The sequence below is a fragment of the Gavia stellata genome, chromosome 19, assembly GCF_030936135.1.
Source record: "Gavia stellata isolate bGavSte3 chromosome 19, bGavSte3.hap2, whole genome shotgun sequence".
Classification (NCBI taxonomy): domain Eukaryota; kingdom Metazoa; phylum Chordata; class Aves; order Gaviiformes; family Gaviidae; genus Gavia; species Gavia stellata.
In genome coordinates, this window is record NC_082612.1 from 14,101,365 (window position 1) to 14,122,385 (window position 21,021).

General features: G+C 39.7%; 2 protein-coding genes across 9 annotated transcripts in view; one reads left to right on the plus strand and one right to left on the minus strand.

The window, feature by feature from the left end:
- Positions 1–2,112: 2,112 nt before the first annotated feature.
- SCOC (short coiled-coil protein) lies at positions 2,113–14,100 on the plus strand. Of its 3 annotated transcripts, none has more exons than XM_059826830.1 (4): positions 2,113–2,212; positions 10,874–10,945; positions 11,044–11,127; positions 11,710–14,100. In XM_059826830.1, exons 1-4 carry the CDS (start codon positions 2,113–2,115, stop codon positions 11,850–11,852), a joined length of 399 nt encoding a protein of 132 aa, XP_059682813.1. In that variant the 3' UTR covers positions 11,853–14,100. The 3 variants fall into 3 exon arrangements, with proteins under 3 accessions (XP_059682813.1, XP_059682815.1, XP_059682816.1); XM_059826832.1 differs by having other exon boundaries at positions 2,149–2,212; positions 10,871–10,945; XM_059826833.1 differs by lacking the exon at positions 2,113–2,212 and adding an exon at positions 10,183–10,215.
- A 1,977-nt stretch (positions 14,101–16,077) lies between these two features.
- The window catches only part of CLGN (calmegin), a 29,541-nt gene continuing 24,597 nt past the window's right edge, over positions 16,078–21,021 (minus strand). For all 6 annotated transcript variants that reach the window (XM_059826752.1, XM_059826757.1, XM_059826753.1 and 3 more), the window contains 2 exons: positions 18,755–18,864; positions 16,078–17,041 (listed from right to left, as the gene is read on the minus strand). In XM_059826752.1, coding sequence (XP_059682735.1) covers positions 16,961–17,041; positions 18,755–18,864 — 191 coding nt within the window. In that variant the 3' untranslated portion in view covers positions 16,078–16,960. The remainder of the gene's footprint in view (positions 17,042–18,754; positions 18,865–21,021) is intronic.

The following is a 21,021-nucleotide window of genomic DNA, read 5'->3' on the forward strand; positions in this document are numbered from 1 at the left end:
CAGGGCAGCCTCATTTTTGAGCCTTGACTCTGTAGGGCAGAAAGAATAACTCCTCAGGTAACCTCCTCGTCTGTGCCACGTGGAATGGAATGCACTTGGCACAAAGGCAAGAGCCTGACTCCAAAAGTTGCAGGGATTAGTACATCTCATGTGAGGCAGCCAAACTTCTCCCTGAATCACATTCTTACTGGCTCTTATTAAAATACAGCTTTTACTCTGCATCACTTTTACTAATGGCTTTGATCTAGACATGAATAACAACTGCACAACATCCATATTCACTAGGCTACTGTGGGAGTCTGTCTGAAACCAGCTAATAATTTACATGGAAATTGTATCTACCAGAGGGAGCCCGTACGGCCAATATAATAGAACAATATTGACACAGCCAAGAAAAGTTAATTAGACCTTTTAGATGAGGGCTACACAGTTCAGACAAGATACAACCCTTAGTTCCACAGGCGCATGGTTTTACAAAATTCAAAGGTAACAGATTATGTAATTGCATAAGTTTTTAGGATCTGCCCTTCCAAACTGAGTTGTTTAAATGCTTCTGCTGTACGTAACGTCTGAGAACTATAAATGACGTAATCAAGACAAAAGATCAAAATGTTTTCTAGCTTTATTATTATCATCATGAGAGCTTTGAAGTATGCTGTTGCATCACTGAAAGAAGAAAAAACCCCAACTGATCCAGATCCCCCTTGTGATACTCAAGAATTTGGAATGAAACCAGTAGGTCTCTTTACACAGACTACTCAAGACCAGTAAGATAGATTTTGAACTGGTTCTGATCAATGTGCAGCAAAAATGAGTAACTCTCAACACAATTCTGAAAATGCAAGATGTGCTTGGTTTTCAGTATCTCTGAAGGCAGCTGCCAGCAACTTCACTGACACCAACAGAAAAGCTTAAATAGAACTAAGCAGTTAGAAGAAACTACTAAATAGCAGCATTACATTTAACATTTCTGTAAGCTGCACCAATTCCAGTGCTTAGTGTCTTATGCCCTTTATCCTGCAAAGTTACATGCATTTACCTTTGGACATAGAAGCTGTCTCAGGAGTCCAAATCAAGATTATGTCTAAAAGTGTGAAAGGCAAACTGTGAATTTTGAGAACTCTCATCCTATAGTCGGACAGTGCTTCACAAAAACTAAGATTCAATTTTCAGTGAGACTTCAGAGAGATTCCTAATTACAATTAAGAAAAAATTATTTGTCAACACCCTAAACATACAGTCTTTTTCTGAATACAAATTAAAAAATTAAAAGACAGGTAGATGCTGAACATGCAGCCCCCTGAAAATGAACTGGATCCACTATTCACTATACTGTCTATAATCAAGACCAGGGCCATTTATACTTTTAAATTAATTGCAAGAAAACATTCTATTCCAGGAGGACAAAAGACAGCTATTTCTAAAGAGGTAAATAGTTTGAGGTGAATTTCTAGTTTATATGTTCAAACTATGCCTAATTTCCGTTAAGAAGCAAACCAAGACGACTAAAGTGGGGTTTTCTTTGAACTCGATTTCTCTTCCTTCCTCCCATCTACTATCACAGACCATCACACACACTCACTTACACAGTGTCACTTGTTCACATTACCTGATTGGTTTTGATGTGACTGTTCGTGTAAGAAAAATTACTGACGTTCCTAAGTTTTTAAGATTACATTTTAAATTTGTGGCTCCCAAATCTGTCCCTTGCGCTTGCTTGGACTGTAAGTAACATTTTTTGAACACTTTAAGTTACTTTCCCTCTTTTCTCTATTAAGAAAACCCTCCAACAAAAAACCATACACAGCCCTAGAGAAAATGAAGAACAACAACAAAAAACCCCCAACTACGGTGAATACATGGTTCTTTCACAGAAAGAGCCTGCAACATCCGTGTTTGCTCAGCACGTATCTGACAAAGCACTTAGAACTCAGAAACCTTCTAGCTTAACAATTTCCGGAAAAGAGCTCAAGGTTCAGATGAGATACCACACAGAGTAAGATGTGTGTGGTTGCCAACAGTATGCAATAACACCTGTGTGTTGGACTCATTAAAGATTTAACCAGAGAAGTCACGTGCACACTGAAAAATGGCTGACAACTGCCATGCTTAATGCACGTCTCAAAAACTGTGAAAAAAGGAAGCAAAATGGAGTTACCTTTGGATGAGGAGGATGGCACTTTCACCAACATTTCTTTGGCAGATGATTCAGGTAAGAAACTACAGTAATCTACTGATACAATACAAATTCCATGGGCTGAATAGTAGTACTGGGTGAGCACGCAAATCTGTAGATCCTAAAAATACATTGTACCTGGTAATTAGCAAATGCCCTCAAGTAAACTTCTCTAGGTGTGTAGTTGAATAAGTCTCGTGATTAGTTAAGAATTGAGATTTTGGGGCTAGGGAAGCTACCATGGTTTTCATATAATAGCATATTGTAATATACCTTTGTTACATGAGCACATATAGCCTTTCACTGCTTAGAAAGAAGTTACAGAAATGTTAACTCAGTAGTTACTACTATCAAAGAAAATGTAGATAATGCTGGCCTTTCCTCCTGAATACGGAACAATAATCTCCTTGACATGCTCTAGTGAGAGCTCACAAGAAGTGATGCAAATTAATTGGTAACTGAAATAAGCTGATCCATTTAAATCCCCATTATTAAGCATTTAATTGCTTTAAAAGAAACTACAAAAAACAAAGACTGCCCCCCCTTCTAGCTTATGGAATAAAAATTATTTGGAATGTGAAGTAGGATAGTTCTACTCTAAGTGAGTTAATATGAACTGATAATAAATTATTTGAAAGGTGTGGCCAGAGTATCAACTTGATCATGTCAGCATGGCTGCCGTAGAGCTGTGCTAATTTACAGTAGCTAGGAATCTGGATTGCTTATTAATGAATAATACAAACCCTATCCCCCCCCCCTTTTTTTTTTTTTTAAAGTGTAAAGAATGTTATTGTACATGCTATCTTTACCTCCCATACAAAAAAAACCCACGGAGTTGATCTTATTTATAGAACACATTTTTTTCACAATTTCAGGTTAGTGTGATGCTGCTGAACTGGATGTTTGCATGCACTTTTTTTATACAGCATATAGCCTAATGACATCAGGATGTGGTTGACCCAAACTAGTCACAATAAGATAAATTGGCAGACCTGGGTCCAAGTTGTGTGGTAATGAAGGGTTCTCCTGACAGCGAATCTCGCTCTTTTGCTGTAGCAAGGTATAGAACAGTACGGCAAAGGTATCTTAGGACACTGTTTCAGGACTTGCTGCACAGCTGATAACACGGCAAGAACAGATGAGGGGCTCATGTTCACAACACAAAGAGGACCATAAACAAGGCTTCTTTATGCAAGATCTGCTACCAATATCAGAGCTTATCTCCCAGTAGCAAAGAGGTGGGGACAGTCACTCAAAAGTAGAGAGATCAATTCAGAGTAACTGAAAATAAGTGCCATTTTCAGGCAAGCTTTTAGCTTGAAGGCATAGAGGGAGAACACAGTAAGATTCATAGTGAACATGATAACCCTGTTCCATTTCTTCTGCCAGAGGGCAACACCTGGAAGCTAGAGAGAAAGGTATAACAAAATTCCTAACCTATAATAGGAAGAGATTATCATATACTTCATAGGAAACAGTCGTCTTTATCTCTCCCAGTGGAAGTTAAGCTTAATTACAGTAACTCTGGAGCACAGAAGCTAACAAACAGAATGGGCCTTATAGCTGTAACTGTTAAGGCTGGAGAAGAACATCAATTCCAGAAGAGCAGGGAGGATAAAAGAAAAGTTTAACACAGTGAGAGAGAAAAAGATTCCTTAGGATGGACGACAGCAAGTTCAAGCAAGGAATAAGGGAACTAGACTTGCAATATGTAGATCATAAGTGGACTTTGCCTGAGGATGACCTGATGTTTTAGAAGCAAGTGTTCCATGATTAAATTTTAAGTAGGATCACAAAGATGCACTGGTTTTAATAAGCTCTAGTACGTTTGTAATTGTGTAAGGCTTTCCCCCCCATTTCTCAAAATGTACTGGAAAAGATACTAAACAGACAAGTAGAACAACCTGCTATGTATGTACAATCTGAAGCATAATCAGAATACAGTCTTCATACCAAAGTTTCTTTAGTACTGTGAAAAGCCATTGTGGCAAAGCAACAGGGGTTACCTGAGCCTGATTAACTGAGTGCAATGCATGAATATTTAACAGCTATTGCTCTTTCAAAACAGCAGCGTTTCTCTATTTTTTAAGTACACAGGTATTAAAAATAAATAATTTCCATGTAAATCAAGATGAACACAAAACAGTAGCAAGATAGAAACTTCTCGATAAAGTATTTTAATAGCGATATCAAAAGCGCATGAAATCAAGGAAGGCATTCATTAACAGCATTTGTGAAAATATTTTCACCTTTAATAAAAGAAATACCTTTTAATTTAGAAACTCATAACACTGGATAACATTCCCTCAAAAAATGACCTACTCAAGCAAAAGCATAGAGGAAATTAAACCAAAAATAAAAACAAAACAGTGAGACGATGCCCAACATACTGCAAACATTTCTTTATTGTTCTTCTGATCAATGCTGTATATCAAGGCTCTCTTTCTTCATTGTATAAAACCTAGAAATTCTCTTACTCTTTTTTCAAACGCACTTTGCAGAAAGCCAACATTAAGAACTACATTTCTCATGTAAACCCCTCCTTTTAAAAAGTAGATACAAACCCCTAAATGTTTACGCCTAACTTACAGAAAGGCAAAACAGTTTTTCATCTCATTAAGCTACCAGTGAAGCTTTATGGAACCTTGTTAAATGTCCTTCCACAAAATTTGGTGGCAAACCTACAGCTGATGATTACAAGGAGGATCAAACTGTTAACAGGCCAACATTATGTCATATATATTGGTATTCACAGCCTAAAGCTGCAAAGATTTCAGTTGCTCAGTCTACTTGAAAATGCATTTTTGTGGAGTCAGAGTAGAAATGAGAACATTTGCACTCATGCACAATCTTGCAAAAGATAGGATGCAGTTATGTTAGAGGGCAGGCCTCCTCAGGGTTAAAGAGAAAATACAACTTTCTAAGGCTTTCTTTTTGTAGGATTTTTGTTTTCCCCAACTGTGTGCTTACAGGGTATGTAATCTGATGAGGTCCCATTCTCATTTGTGACCTAAGGCACTACCAAAACACAGACAATAAGTAAGGACACAGACAATAGTTAGATCAATATAAGCCAAAATAGCTGCTCATTTTGTACAATTTGATTTGGTTGGAAAAAGTGAAAACTAAGAACTACTCAAATTCTGCAGCTGACAGAAGTCTGTAATTGTAAATTTGCACAAGGATGTGCAGGAGGTTACTTGGAAAGAATAACATGAATTGCAAAGAATTCTGGCATAAAGCAACATTACTTGAAAAAAATCTTCTCAGAGTCTGTCTGTCATTTCCGCAGAGAAACAAAATGATGAAGATTTGATGTAAAGGGTCTTGCAAGTTAGTATTGCAAGGAAAAACAATTAAGCCATTTGTATTCCTTTTCGTCTTTTTCTTTGAGGCAATAATTAAAGGAGAAAACAGTACAGTGCAAATAGCAAACTCATCTCAGAAATATGTACAATACCTTCTTCTGTTAATGAAAAGAAGAATACATCCCTATTCCAGTGGCGAACAGTGAAGCCTCTGTCATCAGCCCACTTACGCAGGCGCTTCTAGCGCCTGTAACGGTGCCAAAAAGGAAGCGAAAGGCTCGTTGGTTTGCACTGTGTGCCATGGAAAAAACAGGCTGTCCACCAGAGTTTTAGAAAGAAAACATCTGAAAGTGTTTGTCATTAGCAGCAGTGACTTAGAATCCGAGTCCAGAGCAATCAAATTCTCTCCTGTCATTTTGTAACGGCACGCATGTATGCATTCAGGTTAACTATTAATGATGTCTTATTTCCTAGGGAGATTGTTGCTATTTTAAGCAAAAACTACTCTTTCAGTGAAACTGAATAAATTAATTCCTTTTGCCAGCAATGTCAGGTAGTTTTAGGAAAGCTTAATTGCAACTTAACGTACAGGTAAGTATACATCATTGCATTTGTAAAGTGAAACTTGTTGCTATAAATTTAATATAGGTGACAATATTATGAATGCCTCCTCTGCTTTAACCAAATGCCCTAGAAAATATAAAATGAATCAGTAAGAAAGAAAGGGATTAACACTTGTTCTTAGTTACATCTAAGTCAGTTTTGACTTCAGGAGCTCTGACACATTGCTAAAAATGACAAGCTCTCTTTATAACTCTGCAGTCAGAAAATGCACTTACCTGAAGCGAGTGATCTAGTATGTGGTGAAAAAACATTTTAATAAACCAAACAGTGGAACATTACTTAGGGCAGTGTTCAAGTATTTCCAGTAATAAAGAGAATCCTCTTATTTCTTCTTTTAAACTGCAGAGTGGATATTAGTACATTGTTACGCTGCTCCACAGGAGAAGAAAATTAATTTCCAGCATTTGTGAATATTATTTAATTTTCTCAATAAGGTATATGTTCTCTAAAGTAGAGAGCAGTACGTTTGTAAACAAAACTAAAAAAAAAAATCTCTGAACATGGGTTGTGCCCAGTGTCTCAGCCTCATGCTGTATATTCCAAAGACTCAAAGTAAGCAGTCACATCGCAACATTGGCCGATTTGCTCACACTTACATGTAATTAGTACTTACCCCATTAATTTTGCTGCTCCCAGTGAGTGGGGAAACCACAGAGAAGCAAATGCTGCCAGATCCCTGTCAAACAGAAGCCAGTTTTTAGAAGGATTGTTTCACATTCTCCTAGGAACAGTCCCCAGACAAGACCTGCCATGCTAACAACTTAAAGAACAAAGAAATGACACTTTCTAACACAAGAGTTAACAAAATACTACAGGCTGATAAAAGCAAGAATTGTTATACAACAGCTTGAACTGGCCTCCTCCAGTCAAAGGGGACACCAAGCACACCCCTAAAATGCAAGGTGCTGTTTGCTTGCTCTACACACGCATAGGTATGCCTTCCCCGGGACACGTTCTGCATTATAAAAGGAATCTTATTGGTTGGGATATACTCTAAATCCCTAAAGCTTCAAATTTAAAGTGCACAACTTAATTAACATTCTGTTACCCAATGCAAGACAGGTGAGGTAAGGAATTTGAAAAACAAATAGGTAAGTCAGGTGATATGCTAAGCTTCTGTTGTTTTGGTTGATTTCTCATAAAAAATGCTTTGGGCTGTGGGTTTTTTTCTGTGGTGTGTTGGGTTTGGGGTTTTGTGTTTGTTTAAATCTGGTGATGCATCAGATATTTAGAATCCTGGGCCTGACTTCTTTGTGCTGGAAAATACAGGGAGGGTTAGGAAGGCAAAACTTTTTAAGGGAAAGCAAGATGAGCTAGGCTTTCTCTCTGTGGAATTTGCACCCAGCAGCATCAATCCAAGAGTGTGCAGACCAGGGCTGTGCACGGCAGGGTTGCTTCCCGCTGGCTCAGCACCTCAGTATACTTCCCTTGAGAATAGGGAATGAAGGACAGGGAAAGAAAAAATGTAACATGCATGGATCTTGCCACAATAAGGGGTTAGGACATACCCAGGTCACACAGAAACAGTTTCTAAACGTTGGGGCCCAGGAGCATGGGCCAGCTGCACAATCTCAGATACTAGGGTAAAGGGATTCATACTAAGCACCTACAGTAGGAAGATGCATTGTGTGACATCCAATATGTCTGAGCATATTGCGGTAAAAGCCTAAGGAAGCATCTGTGCAACTGTTTTAACATTAACCTAGGAACACACAGCACTATGTAGACTAAAGACGCCATCTGTTCTCTGCTGATGGCCCCTCTGCAATGCTAACAGGGGAGGCTCAGATAAAGACAATTTTCTCTAAAGGAAAACCAAAAAACCTCTCACACAGGTTAACTTCTGAAAAGGAGTTTCAGCCTAGTGCTCAAGCTCAAACATCAGAGTTAAGAATCAAAAGAAAATACTACAGTCAGAAACTACAGCCATGCAAAGCAGAACGAACCCTCAACAGTATATGTACCAAAATGGGAACAGTAGGTAAACCAGCAACGCTTGGAATTACTACTCTGTTTTGGCTACAACAGCATAGGAGCCAATATAGCTACTTTCTATTCCATCCCATAATTTAATGTCAAGGATTTTACCACTTGGCTCATTTTGGGACAGTTTAGACAATAAACTGCAAATGTAATTCAGCAAGCAAACTGGAATTTCTGCAAAGAGATGTATTCCCCCAAGATTAGGCCTCAATCATTTTTTTCCCCTTCTTATAGTATAAAACACAGCAAGTTCTTTACCAGGTGAACAAGCTCTCCGTCCATCTGTATCCATCTGCAGACTCCGACGGTATTTTTTTTCCCCTTAATCAAAGTGCTGGAGACTGTCTTGCTAGAAAGAATTATGAGAACCTGTTGATTGCCAGGCTTGCCACAGAGCAAGTGCAGCAAGCACAATTATAACAGGGTGAGAAGCACCTGTCATTTTAAAAACAGCAATCAAGGAGAGTTACTAACAAGCTCCTGAAGCTCAACCACCACCTGAGAGGACTTCTTGTAGGGATTAAGGAGGATTACTGGGTTAAAAATGCCTAATGTAGAGAAGGTGATATACTTTTAAGTAAACCAGCTAATGCAACTGAAAACAATAGACTCATTTTTCTAGTACAGGCAGACTGTAGGACTCTAATTAAAATATGTTTTCATAACTTGAACAGCATTCAGTCTAATCTGAGTTTATCTGATTGTGAGGTTTAACTTGTTATTAACACGGTGTTAATAATATTGTGGAGGCACCCAGAAGATGTAGATATTAGAAAGACGTGTTTTCTGAAGCGTATTAAAAAAAAAAAAACAGTAGAGGGCACACTTCCCAAATGCCTTTTTCTTCCTGAGCATCTGCACAGCATCAAATCACTTATAACTGGGTATATGCCAGCAACATACAGATACAGTAAGGTACAGATACAGTGCAAGGTGTGGTTCAAGCTATATAGTACCTATACAGATACTACAGGTTATGCAGTGCAGTCATTTCAGTGAAGCCACTAACATTAGTTTGGGTCCTGCGTGTTGTCTTTACTATGTCTCATGAACTGTCCTTTGAGTTCCGAAGGGAGCAGTACCCTGTGCAGCATGTTCTGCGGGGGTCATTCCCTCCAGGGAAAGAACACAGCAACAGGAGCGTTGGTTCGGAGCTACTAGATCACAGAATCGCTAAGGTTGGAAAAGACCTGTAAGATCAGCAAGTCCAACCATCGACTAACACCACCATGCCCACTAAACCATGTCCCGAAGTGCCACGTCTACACGTTTATTGAGCACCTCCAGCGACGGTGACTCCACCACCTCCCTGGGCAGCCTGTTCCAGTGCTTGACAACCCTTTCAGTGAGGAAATTTTTCCTAATATCCAGCCTAAACCTCCTCTGGAGCAACTTGAGGCCCTTGCCTCTTGTCCTGTCACTTGTCACTTGGGAGAAGAGGCCAACACCCCCCTCACAACAACCCCCTTTCAGGCAGCTGCAGAGAGCGATGAGGTCTCCCCTCAGCCTCCTCCAGACTGAACACCCCCAGCTCCCTCAGCCGCTCCTCATCAGACCTGTGCTCCAGACCCCTCCCCGTGAGCCACCCGCACGGCAGGTTTGCTCGGAGGTTCCCGGGGCTCTGCCAGCCTCCCCGCAGCCGAGGGAGTCGGGCGCGGAGGACGCCGGCCTGGCCTCGGTTTCTTCCCGACACAGGGCGCAGCCACCAGCCGCCGGCTGAGGGCCGCCGCTCCCAGCGCGCGCACCGCTGCGCGAGCACAAAACGAACGTCTCGCCAAAACGCGTATTGGCTCGACCGCGTGCTTACTGGTTACTGACATGATTCTACCTAGAGACGTGATTCTACCGACAGTTCAGCGGGATTTAAGGGGAAAGGGCCGCGGACGACTAAAAAACACCCGCGAGGCAGGCGGGGGCTGAGGACGCCCCCCTGCCCCACGCGCGGCGGGGCGGGCCGGCCCCGCCGGCCCCGCCCCGCCGCCCCCATTGGCTAGCGCGGACGGAGCCCTGTGCGCGCGCAGGGCCAGCTGCCGGGGAGGCGGCGCAGGCGCAGCGGGGAGGCGCACAGCTGCGGCCGGGCCGGGGCGCGGGGCGCAGCGCGCAGGGAGGCGGCGGCGGCGGCAGGTGAGGAGGCGGGGCGGGGCGGCGCGGCCGGGCCGCGGCGGCGGTAGGCAGGATGCTCTAGGCCGCGGGGCGCGGGGGGGGGTGCGCTGCGCGGGCAGGGCCGCGGAGCTGCCGGCGGGCCCTGCGCGGAAGCCCTCTGCAGTGCTGCCGCCCCCCGGCAGCGGGTCCGGCGGCCGAGCGCTGCCGTTTAACCGTGCCTGCTCCGTCCTGCAGCGAAGGGCAGGGAGGGGGTGCGGCGGTGCGAAGGCGCGCGTCCCTGCAGGCCTGATGCCGGTGGCACGGCGGCCCCTGATAACGGCGGAAGGGGGCGGGCAATGAAGGGGGCCCCTCTGCTCCTCGGTTTCTTTAATAGCCCATTCCAGAAAGATCGGTGCTGAGAAGGCGGCAGTTGCATCATTGGAAGACAGGGTTGTTTTATGTGTTAAGAGAGTAATCTGGATGAGTTGTTTTTGTAAACCGAAGCGTAGTTACTTGAAGAATCATATTTACATACCACATAAGGCTCTAAGAAAAATAATGTTAAGCCTAAGGCAGAACAACTTTTTTTTAAGTGCTGGCTTTTCAACACCAATGAGAGAAATGCATCTCAACTCCAAATATAAAGGCCGTTACATTAACGGTTGCCTCACTGTTCTTTTTTTTGTTTCCCTTTAAGCAGAGCATCACTCAGGAAGACGCTCTTCAAAAGTGGAAAGAGCCCCTTCTACAATGATGAATGCCGACATGGATGGTATAAGTTCTTAATGTTCTTGTTCTTCATTGTTATTTTTTCTACTTAATTTCCAACCATTACAGAGGGTGCATTAAAACTCATATGGTTTATTGCAGCTGTTGAGGCTGAGAATCAGGTGGAATTAGAAGAGAAAACACGGCTTATTAATCAAGTTTTGGAACTGCAGCACACACTTGAAGGTTAGCCATTTGACACATCAGATTTATTTTACAAACACACAATAATAAGCAAAAGAAGAGAGCCTTACTGTTCTGCCCTACCTCAGTCAAGATGTCCAGAAGTATGTCAGATACGCAGTTGAAGGTACATAAGCAAGGTCTCAGAACTATTTTTTTGTTTTCCTCTTTATGCAACATAATGCTTGCTCAACTCTCGTAATAGACACCAGGCAGGAGGGGCGATGTGGTTCCCTTTCCCAGGCTCCTTAATTGACGTACATCATCAAGTCTGCTCATCACTGAACTTTTGTTTCCAGATACTTTAGTTTGCAACAGCTTAATCCAAAAATTCAAGAAAAGAATAAACAGACAGACTAACAGTAAGATTGTGTAACAAGTTTGTCAAAATACTGTACTACAAAATAATAAAAGAAAAATGGGCTTTAGATAAAACTTGTGAGTAGCACAGTGTTTTATAAGATAATACCTTATGGCAACGTTTCCCGCATTAAAAGTGTGAATAGTTGGATGTAGGCACATAGAACATATTCATTATTGTATGCAATAGTGTCTAATATTTTTCTTATAATATCACCTTCGCAGATCTCTCAGCACGAGTAGATGCTGTTAAGGAAGAAAACTTGAAACTGAAATCAGAAAACCAAGTTCTTGGACAGTATATAGAAAATCTGATGTCAGCGTCTAGTGTTTTCCAAACAACTGACACAAAAAGCAAAAGGAAGTAAGGGTTGACTCACAGATGATGTCATTGTATTGCTGCTGTCTTTTTTTGGTTTAATTGGCATAGGCTACATGAGCTAAAATACCTTAGTTTGTGGCTTTACTGGATACCTGAAGATTATAAACTTTGGTGATAAACAGAATTAAGAACATTACCATGAACAGGAGACATAAGTTTGTGTATTGTTAAGATTAAGCAATGTGCAAATGTAGTGTAGAGACTTAACTAAACTCTTTCATATTTGTTTTAAAAATGAGCATATCTTGTTAAAAATTGGATTCAGTTTGTCAGGTTAAACAAAAGTCTGTTGGCGCTCTTTGAGGTCTTAGGGTAGTGTTCTGACTAGCAAAATAATACAGCTGTTATATTGTGTGGAAACCTCATTTGATAAAAATACTCAAAGTCTAATTGCATCACCTTTTTCACCTCAAATGTATTTAGATTACTGTATTGTACTGTCCATAACTCTGCAAAGCAACTTTAAACAAAAACCTAGAAACCAGTTAGGAATTTCTATGAAGTAATAACAGTATGATGTTATTCGCAGGGCTTGCGTACAGAAAAACAGTGAAGATTTTTTGGGAATGGGGAGGGTAAGGGAAGAGGAACAAAGATAAGCAATATGCATCAGGGAAGTACCAAACTGATGCAGTATCAGAGTGTTTGTAGTTTGTAAGATGTACGCTTCAAACCATTTTCACTTTCCTGGTTCCTCAAAGAATGATCAGGCACAGCATCATGATGTATGATATTCCTAAAGTTTTTCAGTGGTGTGATAAAGAGTGAAATTAAAAACCCAAGTAATAAGCTTTACAGGAACAGAAGGTCAACAATGTTCCTTGTGCTCATTGTGAACAATCTGCAGAGACGAAATGAGAACAAGTCTTTCCTTGCCACCTTCTACTTTCCTCCTGAAGTGCCAAACTTGTCTTTGCTTCAGGCCTTACAGCAACTGTTTCCCTGCCCCAGAGCCTGAGCTGTGAAATACCTCTTGAGGCACTGCACAAAAACACCTAAGGCAGAAGACTGCAGGGGAACAAAGTTGGCTTTTGCCTCTCAGATCTGTGCTGCTCTGAGCAATGCCTAATGTCAAGCTGCCCTGTTTTTTACTGGCTTGGCTGTTTGTTAGCAAGTTTTGTAAAGGAGCTCAGCCAGATTATTGGTCTGAGCACTTCCCATAGAGGCGGCATGTCTAGCATGATCAGTATTAAGGGAGAGCAGAAGCTGGAGCACAAACAATGATGTAAGTTTTAGCAGTACTCAGCTGCATCTGTTTCATCTTGCCATACAGCAGCGTTGCAGACTTATCTATGGCTGTTAACTAGAACTGAGGTCTGTCTCTTCACTAATGAAGCCATTGTACTTTGCCTTTTAACAAAAGAAAACCACTAGTTCAAGATTCTCTTTCAACCTTGCTGTGATGGATTCTATAAAATATAGCTGCAGGAACTGAATGAGTGGATGTAATAGTAGAAAAAATCCCTCTCAAACTCCCAAGTTTCTTGGCAGCTAAGGACTGCTGTGTTTCAAGTGTAGGCTGGCATTGTGAGGTTCCCCCGTCCCGAAGGAGGGGTCTCCCATGTCTCCCCAATTAAGATGACTATACAGTGCTCACTGAAGTGTCAGCAAAGTCTGACGATTGCAAACAAAGCACTAATAGTTCAGTCTCGAGGGCTGTTTACAAGTTGGAGTCAAGAAACCTGATGATGAAAAAGTTTTACCCACCAAGGCACAAATGACTGACATCATTTGTGCCACGGGCTCCTGTGAACATCCAAAATTACTTTTAATCTTCTATGGACTACTGTCTCACTTTACTGCCTAAATGGAACTCTAAATACATCCAAGAATTGCTAGCAGGTAGAGTAGATCACTTAGTTAGTCCAGGGTTTGAGCATTAAAAAAACAATCACACTAAGCACTTGAGTTCTAAAGATTGCATTGCATTACAGCCATCCTAGCTTTAAAGCCATGTCACTGCACATCTCCATCTGCACTGCAGGAGATCAGGTGGTAACAGAGCATGCGCATGTTAGACTTCAGCAATTGCCCAAGATCAAGTAATCTTCAAATCATCGTTTTGTATTGTAAGATTGGATAGTGGTATTTTATCCATCGGTGTGTATATAGTAGTCATTTCATCTAGATACCATTTCACATCCCACTACTGTGGCCTTCATTTAACTTATGAACATTTTAAAGATGTTGTATTTCTGCCTTTACACTAAATAAAAACTTTTGATTTGTCTCTATCAGTTTTGTTTAATATTTGTTAACCCTAAAACTTCTCATAAGTACCTGTTGTCAAAAGGTGGACAAGTAGTAGGGTTTGCCATCGTCTTAATTGTTTCTACATAGCTGAAGTACCTGAAAGACTAGATGTCATTAGCAAATTTTGAGATTAAGCCTGGGTTAATTAATTTATTTTCAGCAAGCTTCTAGTTCCTGACTCACTTGGTATTTTCACCCATGAATCTTACATTTCTGTATGCTTTTCTGTTCTGGCTAAAGGAAAAGGATTGGTAGACTGCATCCAGTGTTGTCAAAGCTACAACTTGAAGTTCTCCCACAGGGAGAGGTGCAAGCCAAGCTAGAATAAAAGAGATTTTACCTTTTCCTACATAGGTAACGAGCTCTACAGTAGACAGAAACCAGAATTATTACTTCATCATACCTTCATGAAGGTAGAAGCTAACTGAGGAGTAACTTCAGATGTAATGAAATAAAAAGGCTTCAGTCCTACTTAGCCTTCCCTGAATATAGAAAATTCTCAGTCCAGGATTTGGTGTCCTCGGTACGACGGCTTTTACTAAGCTATGATGTAGCCGGTGGTTGTGCAGGCTGCAGAGGTCAGATACTCGTGGAGTTCCAAAGATGACTGACAGTTTTAATAGCAAGGCATTCTGGAAGTGGATTATCATTAAGTTTGTTAATTTCAAAGCCCTTTCAAGCAGCCATGATAGCAAGATAAAGTATTTTTTCCCAAAATACCTGTTCAGATATAAATGGACTACACACAGGAACTGCGGCTGAAATCTCAAATGTTGCAAGTGTCTATGAAAGGGGGGTTTCCCCTTTTGCCTGGCTTTCTAGATTTAGAGCCTCAAATCCCCAAAGCTCTGATACTTCTCCCCTAATTACTAGCATAAGACTAGGTCCAAGTAAGCAGATGTGCAGAAGGACGTCTTCTATCTCCAGGTTCCACGTAATCGAAGTCATTAAGTCAGTATTGAAGTGAGATAGGTCTTCCAGAGCCAGTATTATTGCAAACAGCACCCTTGAGTCATGGCCTCACAAGACCATTTTACCCATAATAAATGGCTCCTTATTAACTGAAGTGAGGTACAAGCAAAGATGTTGACGGGGCATTAAGCAAGACTTTATGGGATCCTTAAGTTCAAAACCCTAAGGGAAGACTAGCATCCCCTGTGGGGTGACCAATCCCTGGAGTAAGTACCTCACATCAAACAAAAAAAACCCCCAAACAAACAAAAAACCCAACCCCAAACCCACACCCAAATGCTGTAACACTTCCAAAGGAGTTTTACCAGGCTCAGACCAGATTCATTCAAAAGGCGTGCTGAAATGCTTCCTGACAGCTCACAGTAGTGTTACTAGCAGGATGCCGCATTGGTAACAACTTCTATCTATTGCTGAAAAGTCACAGGCAGGAGGAGGAATCTGAAGTCTTCACTTCTTACCTGTGGTATGTAGACCCTAAATAAAGAGGAGGGAACTTGCATTTAACTTCAAAAAAAAAAAAAGAAAACAAACCCAAACAAAAACCTAGAGGCCTTTCCATGTAGTTCACACAAAGTTGAGTCCAATATAATTAACTTTTGAACACTTCAACATGAGCACTTGAAGGCACTGGCTTCTTCGTTAGGGTTAATTAAGCACTCATTTGTTAGAGACTTCCATGGAATCTTTGCTGACTCAATTTGCTGTGAAAATATTTCTTTTTTAAGTGAACTACTTGCCAGGCACAAGGAAATCTATTAGGTTCCTTATGAATTAATGTATTTCTACTACTAGTTTTAATATATGACTACTTTTGCTAGCATTTTACATCCCACTAATATTATAGGCAGCTGCCAAGCAGCAAGAGGTTTCTGGTGACTGCAGTTTTATTGTTTGTTTTAATATACAGCTGAACTTTAACAAAACAAATTTTTTTTACAATATACAGTTTATTTAAACTATATTATGAGAATGCCCAGTTACTCACATCTGTAAAAAACTTAATCCATCAAAAATTCTTATCTATATTAATAAATTTCATGTTAAGCAAGAATTATTAAATATTTTTAGGAGGCAATGTACACTTAGCAAGTATTCTATAAACAGAGGTTATACCACTCTGGCTTGGAACATGAAAACTAAAAAAGTTTGAAAAAATCATCTGTATATCACTTCTGCCGATGTAATATCTGCATTCAAAAGTAAAACAAGTCACATCAATTACCACTTTTTCCATGACTATTCTATTTTAAAATATCTTTTAAAAATAAATTACTGTAACCAATGTCTAAAGTGAACAGGTGACCACCCATGTAACAAGATCAACTAAAATAAATAATTTACAATAAAAATTGTTGCTAGCACTAAATCATCATACAAAAACAATTATTGCATTTAGCTCTGCACAGAAGAAGATACCTTTTCTCACAGCAATGTGAACTGCTATAGATGCTACATCTATACTATCATCCTCTTTTAGCTGAAAAGTGTAAACAGCTAATTTTGTGCTAGAGCTGCAAAAATGTTTTAATTTATTCATGTTTTTAAAAATATTTAGTTTATGTCCAACTAATACTAATTTCTAGGAATCTTCAAATCTTAAGATTATCTTCACCTTAAAATCAGTTGGCCGACTTTTATTCTGAATTCAAAACATCAGCTAACTCCTCACAGATAGTATTTCTCCTTAAAAAAGGGAATCAAGGAAGTTTGGGAAGGTGAAAAGAGGTTAGAGAATTAAAACAGGAGGTTAAGTAGCAATGAGTCTCCCTTTTTCCTTCAAATCTCAGGAACTTGTATGCTGCCAGGCCTACTGAAGTGGCATACCAGAAGTTATATTATCCAGACCTACAAATACTAGCTGGAAGTAACTCAGTCCTTTCGTACTCTTCTTTTGCGCACTGATTTCAGTGGACCACGTCCAGAACCTGTGCTTTCATCAGCTTCTTTCATCTGAAAAAAAAATAAAAATTCAGCATTAAAATTTTAAACTAATTTTAATTTAATTATTGAAACTGGCATGTTACTTTATTCTTCCTCCCACCCCCCCCAATCATATTATCACTAAAAGCAACGCTTAAGTGATAAGACATTTCTTTTCCACGATACTAACTTAATGATAAATAAAGTGGGCAGAAGACTTTTCCTTTCTGTATTCAGAAGGAAGAGAATAGTACATCTAAACTGATGTCAGAAATTTGGTTTTGCCATTTACTCACTGGTTTAAAAGCGGCGACTTCTTAATGAATTTAGCAACTTCTTTAAAGTGCATCTTCTGCTAATTTTAATTTCACTTCTTAAGCAAGAAGCATTTAAAACATTCTATCTGCCACCTTTGGAGAACTACAAATAGAACAACTGTTCTTAAATCAGATTTGTTCTTCTCAGTTTAAAAGCGATTAGCTTACAGAGGTGCATGAAAAGTCTTTCCAACATGAACTCTGTTCTCATACAACGCATTGCTTCCTCACTTTCCTGTATCACCTAATGGCAAGCACCTCATTCAGGAGTAACAGCTCGCAGAATGTGGCACAACCTGAGTGAGGACATGGTGTGCGTGACACCTCCCAAGTAGGTCACTAGCTAACTCATGACAGAAACTTGTACACCCTGAAAATACCCAGAGAAGAGCAAGCCATAACCTCATTGTGATACCGTGTCAGGGCATACACACACTCAGATGTTCTTACTACTTTCACAAAGAGTCATATGCATCTTAAATGGGGTTCATCAGATACTGTATTCCTAGGTAAATGTACAAGGAAAAAAACAACAAACTTCTTACAAGAAGAAGGGGAAGTACTGAATAAGGGGTAATTAATGAAGAATTTCAGTGCTGAAACAATGCAACCTCATGCAAGGTACAGTTTCCTAGAGGAGTTTTATATGAAAAGGAGTTAACATCACATTAAACAACTCCCTTCATTTGTGAAGGAACTCATTTAGGGAGTGACAAGCACAAGATGTCCAACAGAAATACTATGGGTGGATCTAAAGCATTTCAGACATGCCAGGGTTTCTAAATGAAAAGAATAATGACGAGCAAGAAAAAAGCACACACAAATTCCATTCCGTAATGTTGTTTTCTGAAAAACATTTTATAGATTATCTGGTGACTGGATTAATCTGCACAACAAAAATGAAACTGCAGGTGCTGAATTCAAAACCAGTATGGTCATTTTGCTTAAAACCTTATTTTGGAATTAAAAAAAGAGTTAACTGAAAGCTTAAGGTTTTTCTAGGTCTCACTGAAAGGCTATTCGATTAGAAGCACATGTTCCATCAATTAAGTAGCACGATAAAAAGAGATTGACATCTACTGCAGTATCTAAATTTTCAAGACTTGCAATTCACTTAATAACCTGTTAAAAACTATACTCCTGTAAAAAACTTTCATGTTTAGAGACCTGCATGATCACTCCTATAGTATACCTGCATTTTACAATAAATATCACCTCCTAGCCAAAATTACACAGGAAGAGACATGTTTCACAAACCTATACATAGCATTTGAGGTGTCAAACTCAAATGAAAACATATCCCCACCTCATGATTTGTTTTATGGCTCAACAGAAGAAAAACTTTTGTTGTAGGTAACTGGGCTTAGTTAGAAGTGTGATGTTGAACAAGGGCAAGGACAAAAGAGGGCAAAAAACTCAAACTTACCTCATCTTCTGAACCAGATTTATTTGACTTATCACCTTCTTCTTGACTTCCATCTGCAATTTCATTTTCTTCTTCATCATCAATATCTTCACCACCTTCACCCTCATCTTCTGCAGAAGAAATTAATTTTACTTTATAAGCAGAACTATATTAAAAAATGCAATATATCCAGACACAGTAGTAAGAAGCCAATTTCACTCTTAGAGTGAACTGCTTGTTTACAGTAACCCATAAAAACATCTCTGCAATACAGAGAGTAGAATTCTCATGAATTAGTAGAAATTGATCACTCTTAGATTTAATAACCAATTTTAACAGCTTCAGCATAGCCTCTTTTCACAGTAGCAGATACTCTCTTCAGACTTGTAAGTAATCGACTAAAACAATGACCTTAAGTTGGTTTCCCTTAGGAAAGTCCTTAAAGCCAAGTATTGTATTAGACAGTTTTGAGACCTGAGTCCAAAATAGGACAACTCAGGCATGCCAAATCTGACTAAATTCTGACTTAAATAGCAAAGTACAATACTGCAGTTATCAGTCATCCACCATGGGCGAGTGGATCAGGGAATTTCAGCATGGAATTCTTTTAACATACTGTTTTGGTTGAGGGATAAAAGCAGCTCTGTGCTTACCCCCTTCTTATGCATTAGTGCAATGCAGAAACTAGTCAGAAAAGCACTGTACTCCCTTCAGCTCACTCAAGGTATGTCCAGCTTGCATTCCTAGGATAAAACTACTCTCAAAAAGCAGTAAGCTTTCTATGAGACCTGGTGTCAGTTAGACCTTTGAACTGACAGGGACTGGAGAGGAAAAGAAAAGTAAAGAAAAAAAAAGGTACCTTTTTACTCTCCAGAATTCCCTGGACAAACCATAGGCTAAGCCACCCAGAGGTGGCTTCTACTTTCTTACTGAGGCCATTTCACTGCACTGAAGAGCAGTGCATGGACCAAGTATTGTGAATTCTAGGCTGCTCTCTGGCCAGCATGGAGGTTTCCCTTCTAGGGTAACCAACTCTCTATATTCTGCATATTTTGTGAAGGAAGCCAGGCACCCAACTGTTTTGATTTCCACTTTGGGCTTCAGTACTTACAAGCTGGCACTCCCATGCCTGCATTTTAGGTATCTATGCTCATTATAAGAACGAAACCTCAGCAACCACAGCATGATTCAAAGCAAAGTTACTGGGGTTTGGCAAGTCTCTTCCTTTACTTCAAAATGAGGTCTTGAAGTGAGAATTTCTAGAAATTGAGTACCCTTTGCAATACTTTCTGTCAAAAGTAAACAAGAAATCATATCTAAATCTGATAGAAAGAATATAGGATGGCACTTTACAACTTAACAGTCTGACAGTGGCTCAGCTAAAAACAGTAATGAAGCACATATAAGATGTGACTCTCCTGATTCTTGGTGATGAAAACCTAGAAAACCCGAATTTATTAAAGTATTTGAGACTTCCGTAGAAGTACCAAAAAACTTTGCCTGCCGTATAGCTATAAATTGAGCCAAACAGTTCGTAACAATTAGCAAAGCTCTAAGAAATTAGTTTTCCCATCTGCAAATATACCTGATATATGTCTACAATAATATGTCTCTACTCTTATCAAAAGGAGAAATATGACAAAAAAAATGGAGATCATAGTTTAAGATAGACGTAGACAAAGATTTCTGTTCTAAAAATAAGCCCTTAACAGAAGAACTTGGCAAAAATTCACAAAGCCTTTGTGCTCATATTCTAATAAAGAAAGTAGAAATTTTAAGTGATGCAAATCCAGCACCTCACATAAGTACTAATTTCAATAGAGGGGAAAAACAAACCAAACCAAAAAACTTCAGACATCAGAAGTAGTAAAAGCCAGAACTGGACAATTACACTATTTAAAATTACTAATTTTAATTTAGTCTAATAATAATTTAAACAGTATTTCACATAAATAAATTTAGAACTTCACAAATAAGTGAAATTCTGAAATTCCATTTCTTAGCAACATTCTTTTATTTCCTGGAATATTTTTCTAGAGGGCAAGAAAAGCAAGGAGACAAAGCAGATGAGTAGACAAGTCAAGAACACATCATCCTTTAGCAATGCCACAAAAATTAACATAGAACAAAATAAAACAGTAGATCCCATGGACTATGCCCTTCAAGAAGCACTCTGCCAACAACTCATTCTCACTGGAGCCAGAGAAATCTACAAGTGTTTCTGAAATCTGTTTTTGTGCCACACTTTTTCTTCCTTTTTTTTTTTTCCCTCTTTTTTAATGGCCCCA